The 12885-nt window shown below is 36.7% G+C and overlaps 1 protein-coding gene across 1 annotated transcript in view; it reads left to right on the forward strand.

Annotated features, from left to right (window-relative positions):
* LOC142422649 (ADP-ribose glycohydrolase MACROD2-like) overlaps nucleotides 1-12885 on the forward strand; it is a 717500-nt gene that overhangs the window by 491761 nt on the left and 212854 nt on the right. The window contains exon 4 of the mRNA XM_075527975.1: nucleotides 5263-5292. Coding sequence (XP_075384090.1) covers nucleotides 5263-5292 — 30 coding nt within the window. The remainder of the gene's footprint in view (nucleotides 1-5262; nucleotides 5293-12885) is intronic.

The raw sequence follows: 12885 nt of genomic DNA on the forward strand, positions 1-12885 counted from the left end.
AAAAAAACCCCAAACAACAAACAAAACAAAGAGCACTAAATCAAGAAAATTCAACATAGAGGTAAATAGTATTATACACACTATCCTGCCATACTGGCTTGACAGAATTAAAAACATATGTAAGACATTATTGCTAGATAGTAAATATATTCTGTTAGCTGGGGTCCTTTTGAAGTATGACCATAATGATGACATCAAAAAAAATAAAGTAAAGAAAAAGAAACTCACTGCCGTCGAGTCGGCACTGATTCCTATCGGCCCTATGGGACAGGACAGAACCGGCCCTGTGAGTTTCTGGAGTGTAACCCTTCTGGGCGTGGAAAACCCATCTTTCTCCCACAGAGCATGTAGCAGGCCACCAGGACTTGATGACAGGACAGGAAATTAGGAGTAGAAGGCACTCTCTAGTTTGAGTAATTCGCTTCCCACACTGGCCTGTTTCCCCTCCTGCACAACGTAAGAAATGGAACCTTCCACCTCGGTGATTATAACGAATCATTTGTCAGCCACGCAAAATTGGGGCCTATGAGCCACTGAGACAAGACCCCGCATTTTCGGCAGAATTGAGCATCTGGTGTCTTTCGTCCGCTCTAGGTTAGGGTGGAAGGCTATTGTTAGGTTCCTGCATTGGGATTCCTCGTTCTAGCTTTGCAAACCGAACGAATGCATGTGGCAGAAGCACGCTTGGAATCCAAGGGACTTTTATGAGGTAAAGGGAAGCTTCAGGTATTGCAGACGCAACACGTACATGCTGTTTCTGGAAAGCTACAGGGCTGGCTGGAACCGCGTGATAGCCCGAGGCTGTCCGCAAAAACCACGTGGAAAAGTACCTGAACAGGAGCACAAAGCACGGGTGCCGAACCAGGAGATCCCCAGAAACTAATGGGGCTCTGCTTGTTTCCCTCCTTCCCCACTCACTGGGAAGGCGCGGTTGAGGGTATTGATCAACCTCATTGTCTGGGTTAGACCCACCTGTGTGATGTCATATGCCTACTTGTGGCTAGGTTTAGGTGGATGTTTCCTTAGGTGTCTAATGGGTACCTCATTTCCCTGCAGGTCCTCCGTTGTGACCCTGTGCAGGCATTTAGGGAGACCACACCCATGGGTCCTTATTGTGGTGCCTTGCAATATCAGACTTAGAAAGGGAAGAAGGAAGGAAGAAGAAAAGCCATTCTTCCTAACTAGACCACATTGGGTAAGCAATCATAAGGTGAAAAATTTAGGAAGTAACGTAGTCCAGGGATTGGCAAACAACAATTTAAAAATTATTCCAGAGTCATAAATATATTTTTATAAATGAATTTAAATCACCATTATCTGAATAATATTCCTTAATTTTTTCCCAATTTTAATTGAGAGCCACATATCCGTACCAAGAGGCACATATGGCTGGAGAGCCACGGTTTGACAACCTCGGGCCTAGTTAGCTACTTTCTCATATAGAACAGACAAATGCATACATAACTTCCCACGTTCTAGATGTGTGTGTGCATTTCATATCTTAATTACCTTAATAGCTTCTTTAGGAGTCCATGATTTTACAGGAAGCATAAGCGCTTCCCTCACCCCATTCCCGCCCCCACCTCAGTAAATAACTGTCTCATGTGCCAGGAAAAAATAACATTAAGTTGCTAATTATCTAACAAACGTATTGAATGTTTATTAGATGCTGGTATAATTATTAAATTCAGAAGCTGCCTTTAAAGGGCATCCTAGATGATTGAGATAAACCTCAATTTATTGCAGATGATTAAATAGAAAGTTAGCTTTTTATTTCAGAAACAGATCATTTCCATGTTGGTGAAATGGAAGAAGTAATATGAATTAGCATGACAAATAAAAGTTGAGGATAACATATATCCCACTTATGTGGCCTTCAAAAAGACTCATTGGAAAATTCTGTTGTCATTTTGTTCCATTTTTTATGAGCCATTTGAAGCACCTGCATATAGGATGCTTTGTTGAGGTTAAAGTAAAATTTAAAAATCATCATAACAGTTCACTTTTATTGTTATACTTTTAAAATGAAAATTGCTTGATATTTTTGCCAAAAGGGTAAAGTAAAAAAATTATGGAGTATAAATTATTAAAACAGTTAGCTTTTATGGATTCCTTAGAAGTGTGACATTATTAATATAAAATTTATTAGAATTTCTTTGACCATATTTAAGAAGCTAAGATTAAAATTCTACCACATTAATGATAATACACATGACATTGTACTGAAAGTGGTTGTTTCCACGAAAGTAAGACATCTCCAAAAATCATACCTCCCCTAAAATAAGACTCCCCAGCGCTCCTGTAACTGTTGGACTCTGGACTGTAGCAGCGGACGCCGCAGTGCAGCTCTCTGTCCACAGTGCAGCTGGAGCAGACAGGAAGTGCGAGGTCTCTTTTAATAAAACAATAAACAACAAATGTGTACCGTATTTTTCTTCATGGAAAAATAAGATATCCCCTGAAAATAAGACCTAAAGCATCTTTCTGAGCAAAAATTAATATAAGACACTGTCTTGTTTTCGGGAAACAGGGTATGTAGACTGCCACAATGTTATAAAGTAGTTTATATTGATGTTAAAATGTGACCAGATATACATATCCAAACACGACATAAATTGACAGCTGACATAATTGACTTGATGGTTCTCCAGGACTGGAATTTCAGGTCTTACGTCTGCTCTCCCTCACCAACCCACATCTGTTGAACAAGTGCCCGGTTACACAGGTGGGTCTTGGTTGTGTCTCAATACAGGAAACTTCCAGCTTTACTGAGGAAAACATTGGGTGAAAATAGGTTTCAAGCATGATCATTTGGGTGCAGAGGTAATATTTATTAATAGTTTTTGGGAATACTTTTTTTTCCTTAGCAATAAATATTTGCATTTTCAGAGACCAATGGACAGAGTCTCAGGATATGCAAAGCTACACATTTGGAGTAGTTCTTAGTCGAATATGAAAATTAGAAAATCAGCAGCAATGTGAAATGTCATGTAGTTGAATAAAATATGTGGCTATGATTTCTTAAAAGTTTGGAATAGTCAAGGGACATGGATTGCTCAAATTTTTTCCATTTACTAAGGGTGTGAAACTGAAATAAATTCCCAGTGGGAATCCTCTTGCTCTGCTAAGTTACCACTTCAACAATTAGAAAGCCTTATTTTAGGTTGGACATTAAATCCTTGGTGACCAACTGGACACATACTGTGCATTTATCACTGGGAAGTCCAGAGGAATTTGGATTCCGAGCTAACAGTTGGCTGCAATACAGTGAATTATTTAATAATGTTTAGGGGCTAAGTAGGCAGTGTGTCCTTTAAGCGTTGAGGTCCCGGTTGCATTAAACCTCCTTGGTCCAGGAGATAGCTATGACATCAGAGAAGCAGCAGAGAAGTGTCAGAAGGGTTGCAGCACCAGAACCCAGAGCCAGAGTGTGGCACATAGCATTGGGCTTCCCAGCCTATAAAGCAAGTGATGCTGAATGCCTTGGGCAGGAGGCTGGCTTGTGATTGAGGTTCTTCCAGACATTTAATTGGTAGAGCTACGTGTGTAGATCCAGGGAACTAGAGTTGGGTGCCTTCAGGATGAGGCTTATGGAGGAGTGGTGGGCCCATTATCTGGGACAAGATTTGATGCTATAATATTGTTGTATTGAATAGACATTTGGGGGCATTTGCTCACCATGCTTTTTCATGAAATTCATCATAGTGTTTTATTAATCTGTAAGCCATCACATATTCAACCAAAAAGAATCAAGAATATCATCATTTAATGATGGACTCATTAAACTGATATTTGCTCCTAAATTACCATATATACTTGTGGATAAGCTGAGATTTTCAGCAAATTTTAATGCATATTTGTGGTAAAGTTAGGTGCTCGGCTGATAATCAGGTCAGCTTATACTCGAGTATATACGGCATGGCAATGCATGACCTGGAGATAGTTTACTAAAGTTGAAGCTTTTGCTCCTCTTTTTCCTAAATTATTCCATTAAACGTTTATTAGCTCAGTTTTCTCCTCAACGAAAGGAGCTTGTTTGCCATTTCATTTGTCGTTATTGCAGGATAATTTTTACAATGACACAGTACACTGCATAGGAAAAATGAAGTTTGTGGGATACAGCACAGTGCCGTGCGTATCTTGTTTTGTTAGCTGTTGTTAAATGAAATAAACAGGCATTACTATTGCTCTGGTTCGGTCGTGCCAAGTTCTGAACCACATAATCCTACATGTGACAGAATGAAACACTACCTCGTCCTGTGCCGTCTTCACTTTTGTTGGGTTTGAGCCCTTGTATCAGCCACTGGGTCAATTCATCTAATTCACGACTTCCTCTTTTCTGCTGACACTCAACTTTACCAACATCATGTCCTCTTCTAGGGACTAGTCTTTCCTGATAACATTTAAAACATACTAAGGAATATAAAAATCAAACTCACTGCCTTGGGGTCATCAATCCTTGACTCCTAAACCCTAGGGGACACAGTAAGTGGTTCTGACCCATTGGTTTTTTGAGACTTCAACAATTTATGGGAACAGACAGCTTCATCTTTTCCCCACAGAGTGACTGGAAAGTTTGAATTGCTGATCATTGGTTAGCAGTTCCATCCAAAGCCCATCACACCATGAGAGCTATGTTGCCTACCACTTCAGAGAAACAATGAAACATTATAAATATTTGACTTGTTGAGAGAACACAAATAGTTCCTTTTTCATTGTTTATTTTTTAGCCTTTATAAAGTATATATGCTAGATTAATTTTTAAGAAATGAAAAGAAATGACACAGCAATGTTTTCTTTAAAAAGTTAATGTAAAACTTAATAAATTAGTATTTGAGTTAAGGAGTTCTTACTGAAAAGTGCTTGAGATATTTTTGATTAATGATATTTAATTTAATTAAAATTATCATTCTACTTTCATAGAGCACTGCGTTTTGAAAGATTTTTAATTGTTTCAAGAACACTGTTCTCTCTCTCCTTGGTGACAAAGGGATCCCAGAAAATTAATTTAGATGCTGAATTCAGAATAACAGTATAATAATATGTACTTCATTTTACTGTGAGGAACTATATTATAGAAACAGATATTTGAAGATAAAAAATAATAAAATATTTAAATATTTTTCTGTCACAAAATAGTAAAGCCTGTTTTTATATAGAGGTTCATATTGTCTATATGCATATGTGATGACCAACTTTTAAAAAGCCTATTCTGGTATATTATATTATTAACATATTATTTAATGTCTTTTTCCCCCCCAGCAAATGGGAGCCTTCTTGGAGGAGGAGGGGGTAAGTCCTGGATTTCACTTAACTTAAAAAGATTTCTATCACCATCACCCACTAAATCAAAGATGCTTAGTAAGTCTAGTGAAAGCTTTAAAAAATTAATTTTCCTGTAATCATCAACCACAAAAATAACTTAGAGGTAAAAATGATAATAAAAATACTTTGGTGTCTAAATGTTATTTTAACCAGCATAAAATAATGTAGAATGCTATTTTTCTTTTCTTTAAGCTTTGTATTTCTATCCCTGTTGTAAAGTATTATAGCTAGATACTGTTGTGGTCAAAACACTTAAGTGAGATGAGAGTCAGTAAAAAAGAAAAATACTTTTGGAGAAATATGGTTCTTTTTTACATTATAATTGTGGATTTTTGCTTTCCTTAAGTTTGTGGCCTAAGAACTCAATATCTCAGTCACTTACTATGTAAAAAACATTAAAGAAATTACTCTTGGCACTTTGTCTTTTCTTTCTCCCCATTTAGAAACCAAGGATAAGGAAGAGGTCAAAATTAGATACGACAGAGAGGAATTCCTGTAATGAAACTATGTTAATACAAAACTCGGCGACTCTTATTGAATTTCTAGGCTGGAGTTGCAAAGCTCTAGTCTTGGTGGTCTATTCAACCGAGTAGGGAAAGCCAAAAGTTTACAGTTGAGGGAGGTTCTTGTAATCTGTGATCTAGATGGACAGTAATAAATTTATTTTCTATCTCACTTTTTCTGCTGCTCTCATCTTTATCCTTTTGCCCTCTCGTTTTATGAACACAACTTCAGTAGGCCTGGTTATAGAGCATTAGACTTTCAAAAGTTTCCTCTACTGTCTTCAGATTTCAGCCTAATTTTTGCTCGGTAACTTAAAATGTGACCATTATTTCCATGTAAAAATCAATTTTGGTTTCCCATTTATTTTTCTTAAACAGAAACTTGCACATAGAGATAATAAAGAACAGCTTAAACAAGGATTTTTCCTTCATGTTAATTCATGCCAATGCATACATAGCTGAGTGGGATAAAAAGAATATTGGACTTGAAGCTGGATTTACTGTGTGTGGATACTTTAGAAGAGTTATTTTGCATCTGATAATATAAACACCTAAAATGTTTCTTGTGAGAATTCAGTGAAAATATCTGGAATGTAACAGAGTGGTAGGAAGTCAGTACTTCTTTCTTTTCTAAATTACTGTAGAAACTATAAATCTATAGGATTTACATACCATTCTTCTTTTTTGGGTGGGGGGAGGGGTTTGGAAGACACAAATTTCCCTTGGATTTGAATTCCCACTAATTTTCAGCTTCTGGGCCATGTACAGCCTGAAAAGAAAATATTATTAAAATAAATTATTTATTCCAACTGCCATCAAGTCAATTCTGGCTCATAGTCACCCTATACGAGAAAGTAGAATTGTCTCTGTGTGTATCCCTGCAATAACTCTGCAGGAGTAGAAAGCCTTATGTTTCTGCTGTAGAGTGGTTAGCAGTTTTGAACTGCTGACCTCATGGTGAGCAGCCCAATGCCAACCACTATGCTACTAGGGCGATTAAAATATCCATAGTTATTTTTTTCTTATAAGACTGTTAGCATTAAAAAAAACAACAACCCTGCACTAACATTTCACCGGGTAAAAACAGCAGGCCAATCAGCAGGACAGTTAATTTGTGTTTTTTTAAATTAATTTGACTGATTTTAATAATTAATATTACCTTTGCTGCCCATAATAGAAAAATACAAAAAACTTAAGGAGATAGAAATATACTTATGTCCCATGTAAAATCATCTAGATTGGTTGTATGATGGTTCCATGATGTCACTAGAGCTTTCAGACTCAACGGCTCCCATATTCAAAGCCCTCTCAGGATCCATGATGGCTGCTGAAGTTGTCTGTCACCATTATAAATATGATACAGGTCAAGTGAGATAGGAAAGGCAACACTGAAAATGTGGGGCCCAAAGTTCTTTAAATGTATCTTATGAAACCCTTATGGTATAGTTAAAAGACTGCAAAGCAGTTTGGATCATTGAGTCATCACGTAAGGGCAAAACTGAGTAGGAAAGTCTCTGCTGCTAATCAAACTATCATGTGAGCTAGAATTGCACTTTAATTTATTAAACCACAAAGATTGTAAGGTTTACTCGCTACTGCTGCAGAACAGAGCCTGTCCCGATGCGTGAAAAGACTAAATGAGAAAGTGAAATGTATTTGTAACCCTCACCAAGGGGTTTTAAAAAGTTTGTGGAAACATGGAATTAAAAGGTAATGGAATTTTCCATTAACAAATTGTTGAAGCCCTCTCAGATATTCAAGGTGGCCTACAGGGTGGTATTAAGAGTATTGGTTATATTGATGGAATGCCTATAAAAGATTAGCAGAACTCTAAAGGCTATCCTAAATGTAAAGTTCATTCATATTTTCCCTTTTAAAAGAACCCAGTCACTCTAGACTGCCATATAATTGGCTGAACAATGAACTCGTACACATCTCCCTCTGCCTTAAACATAGCTATATACAGGTAGGCAATTCTGTTTACATCAGGAAAAAAATGAGTGGAAACACAGGAAGTCAAACATTTGAGTCATGGAAGATATCTTCCTTGGCTTATTTTCATAAATTTCAAGCTCCATTGGTAATTCGGAATTGTATACAAAGGCATGGGTTTATGCTACCTTTGGATTGCTGCCCAGATTCAGAAAGTTTTTCTGTGTATTTGAAGTTCAGTCTGTGTTAAGATTGCATTTGAAATACATGTTTGCCCATAATTAATAAGAATGTTTTACATATACCAGGTCCTCTTATGTTGGTACTTTTGAAACGTATAATAAAAAGAACATCATTGTAAACTCCTCATCTTTTCAAGGAGCAGAAGTAGAGGGAAAATGACAGAATTAAAGAGCTAATACCTTAATCTCTTTCAGGGCACTACATAAAGAAAAGACCAGAATTTCTAACTTTTAATTTAGGTAGTGCCTTACTTTTCATTGACACAACAGTTTATCTAAAAACAGAATCTAATGAAAGAATCCAAACAGGACATCACATATGGGATTCAGTCCCTCCTCTGGTCTATCCGAACCCAGCGCCCTAATGACTGAGGCACAATGTTAAACATCGGAAGTGGCATTTCCTGTCAGAGTGGCGATTTTAGAGTGGTTTTTTATACACATAGCTTTGAATAGTTGCCATTTAAATTATATTAAAACACTCATACATAATACAATATATCAATCAATGAATGCTGTAATTTTGTTGCACGGCATATCATCCCCAGTAAGGTGATTCTGCACGAGGTTAGCTTTTAAAACTAAGTGCAAGCAAGTAGTGTTTGTTCAAAAAATACTCAGCACCAAATGGAAGGCACAGGTAAGTCTTTTTATTTCTAGAATGAGAACACCATCACACTGGCAAGAAACAAAACAAATGTAGAACGCTCTTTGGCATTCTCCACCTCTGAAGAATTTGCTGTCCTTAAAGGTCTCAATGATGGGTATGATCCTGTAGCCTACAGTGGGTAATTGTTCTGCTACCCTGTTCCAGTTCTTGTTGGGATAGTTCTTGATGAAAGAATGTTTTTGTTTTGGGTGCTAGGTACCATTGTGTTGGCTCCAACTCGATAGTGACTATTTGTACAATGGAATGAAAGATTGTCTGGCTCTGTGTTCTTCTTACAGTTGATGTCGCATTTGGGCCCATTGTTGTAGCCACGGCCTCAGCCCATCTCCTTGAGGACCGTCCTCTTCTTCATGGGCCCTCTAGTTTAATACAGTCAAAATGTATTTAGAGACAAGAACAGCATGATTTCTCCCCATATACTTTGGACGTGTTATAAAGAGAGACCATGGAAAAGGATTTCATGTGTGGCAAGGCAGAGGGTTAGTGTAAAAGAAGACCCTTAACATTAGCACCGTGCCTTCAACAACTGGCTTAAGCGTAACAATTGTGAGGATGGTCCAGGTTCGAATAGTTCCCTTCGGGTGTTCACTGGCTTGCTCTGAGTTGGAACCAACTTAACGGCTACTTTAGTAGATAGGATGTCCCTCTCCAGGAAGTGTCTTCTTCCTGATAACATGTCAAAAGCATGTGAGTCAAAGTTTTGCCATTATTGCTTCTAAGGAACTTTCTGGCTGTGCTTCCTCCCAGACAGATTGGCCTGACCTTCTGACGATCCACGGCACTTGCAACATTCGTCACCAATAGCATGATTTCAAATGTACCAATCCTTCTCTCATCTTCCTCAGTCATTTTCCAGCTTTCACATGCATATAGGTGATTGGAAATGCCATGGATTAGGTCAGGTGCACCTTAGTCTTCAAATAGATCTTTTACTTTTTAACACTTTAGATAGGCCTTGTGCAGTAGGTTTGCTCAATATAATATGCTTTGATTAATTGACTACTGCTTCCATGAGCATTGATTGTAGATGCAAGTAAAATGAACTAATATCTTATGCTTGAAAAGCAATTAGCAGTTAGAATTATGAACAGTAACTATTAATAATGTTATCTTTCACTTAAAATAATGAATCAATTTAATAATCCATTTAAATTTAAAATAATAAGACATGAAATGTACAGATTACTTAAAAATAGAAATGTAACCATAACCTTTGTTTTATATTTCATTAAAATATATAATAGATTTGGGTTCATAATTTTGTGTAGTATTAAAGATAATTGGTCCTTTCTCTGACATAAACTAATTTATTAACTTGTCAGATTCCAAAATGCCTGCAAATTATGATTGTGTTAAACCTCCAGAAGAAAAATAATGTAAATTATTTACTCTGTGTGTTGAAATTAAATTTATTTTACAACCTGAAGATATTAAGTTAAAGCACATATATCATATGCTTCCTAAAATGTTTATTGATTTATGTAAAGAAATACTTTGTTTATTGTAGTTTGTCTTGCATATTAATAACATAATCAATTTCAAACAAATTTGAGTGAAATACTATAAATCAATGCTCTTGGATGCAGCAGTCAAGAGATCAAATGATGAATTGCATTGAAGAAATATTCTGCATAACACTTTAAAGTATTGAAAAGCAGGGAGGTTACTTTGGGCAATAAGGTGTGCCTACTCAAGCCATGGTATTTTCAATTGCCTCATATGTATGTGAAGGTTGGACATTGAATAAGGAAGACTGAAGGAAAATCCATGCATTTGGATTATGGTGCTAAGGAAAAATATTGAAAGTATCATTGATTGGCCAAAGGGCAAACCATTCTGTCTTGGAAGAAGTACAAGTGCTCCTTGGGGGCATGGAAAGTGAGACTTCATCTCACATGTTTTAGGTGTACAACTGGAGACCAGTCCCTGGAGAATGACTTGGTAAAGAAGAGAGGCCGTGAAAAAGAGGAAGACCCTGAACAAGATGGATTGACACAATAGTGACAACAGTGGGCTCATGCATATTGTGAGGGTGGCACGGGGCCAAGTGATGTTTTGTCTTGTTGTGCCTAAGGTGACTATGGGCCAGAACTGACACAGTGGCATCTAACAACAACAATGTTTCTCAAAACAGAATATGTGACAAGGTGGTAAATACTTTTAAAATGCATATTCAGGAATCAGTAAAGTATTAGTGCTAATGTTTAGAATAAATATATTATGTTTTATTCTTTTAAAAGTGTGTTTAAATGTATCTTTTTATTAGTACATTGTAAACATATCTGTTTATTAGTACCATGCTGCCGATAGATTTCCTCAGTATTACATGTGTCTTACTTAGCCTTATAAACATGTTTTTCGAATAAGATCTAATAAAAACAGTGACTTCTGGAGGTTGCTGTTGAACCCATTAAGTTCTAGGCGGACAAGTCAGTTCAAAAGTTTTGGGTGACTGTTTTGGGCATTACAAAGGGATTCTGCATGACCAGACAGTTTGTACTTAAGATAGTTAGGAGTCAGAACCATCTCAATGGCACCTAATAGAAATGACAAGGGTGATCTGATAGATATTTTCAAAGGACACAGATTTATTAGGAAGAAGTTCCTATAAAATTGAAGAGTTGTATTGGTGACAAAACCAGGAAATCTGCACTACTGAGAAATGTTTTCATCTCCATCAGCCCGCCCTGCCTCCCCAGCATTATTATGTACTCACTTATTCAGGCTAGCAAGGGCTTTCTGACTAACGTTTTATTGGAAAACCTTACTCCATTCACTTGACATCCTGATCTTGTTCCTTCAGATTTCTTTCTGCTCCTGAAATTCAGAGAACATTTTAAAAGATCACAATTTGAGTGTATTGAAGAGGTGAAATTGCAATTTTGATAGAGGGAAAGGCTTAGAGATATGGAAACACTGCTCTTCGAAGTGTATAGTCCTAGATAAAGAATGTGTCTAAAAATAAGTTTCTCATTTTGATAATTTTGCTTAATAAAAGTTTATGATTTTGTAGCAATAGTTTTAAACTCCATAACAGTCTCATATCACTAGAAAAGATGCGGAAGAAAACACGATTAAAAGTACTTCAGATTCTTTCCGGAAACATGGCAGACGGAGGAAATCTGAAAAATGTCATTATATACACATGAAGAAAATGTGGGTAAAACTCATTTGATATTGGTTTGGAGGGTCATAATTGCATGTGACAACAGATTTAATTGGTCTAATATTGTTAGTACTTCTATCTCTGTGTTCAATGTTTAGTGCGTGGTGTCTTAAAAGCTTGCAAGTGTCCATCCAAAGTACAGCCATTGGCTTCGATGCTTTTGAAGTAACTTGAATTTGCTTTCCTGAACAACTGTCTACTTCTTTATGAGGCCAGACTGATTGGGGGTTGGCTGCCATCACTGACATTTTGATCAGATATTCTATGAAGAACCTAAGGTATAGGGGGACACCTGTGGAAATGCTTTTCAAATTTCAGCTTTCATAAGATGTTACTCTGCTTTCTCCTCTTCATGGTGTCTGCTGAAGGGTCTGAGCACATTCTTACCTGAGTACCATGTATGTGACTGCCTCTTTTTCTCTTGCTGCTCTTAAAATGTTCTCTTTTTTCTTGAAATTGTATAATTTAACTATTATGCTACTTGTTGAGTTCTTCCTGGGGTTTAGTCTAATTGGTGTCCTCTCTGATTCTTGTATGCATGTCTGATTCTCATTCAGAGACACAATTTTTTACATAGACGGTACGTACTGAGGCTAATGTATAGGGGGACAAATTAACCCCAGAAGTAGGAATATTGTGAAGAAACCTTAAAAGATAAAACAGAAAAACCAAAATATTTTTGAGATACCACAAAGAAAAGATAATCCTACAAACAACTACTTGACTAGCAGCTAACATATTAGTTGTAATAGATGCTATAAGGCAATGCTATTGATATTATTATCTGGGGAAAATTAATATCAACCTGGAATTTATTATACATGACAATTATCATTTATTAACAAACAAACAAAACCCTCATTTCCATGAGTCAATGCTGATTCATAACGACCTTCCTGTGCATTTCCAATACCGTAGCTGTTCATGGGAGTGGAAGACCAGTCTTTCTCCCATGGAGCTGCTGCTGGTTTCATTTACTAGTGAAAAAAACAAAGACAGTTTAAGATTAATTTATTTAAAAATGATTTATTATAGAGTTTTACTGAA

The sequence above is a fragment of the Tenrec ecaudatus genome, chromosome 12 (genome assembly GCF_050624435.1).
Source record: "Tenrec ecaudatus isolate mTenEca1 chromosome 12, mTenEca1.hap1, whole genome shotgun sequence".
In the NCBI taxonomy this organism is placed as follows: Eukaryota; Metazoa; Chordata; class Mammalia; order Afrosoricida; family Tenrecidae; genus Tenrec; species Tenrec ecaudatus.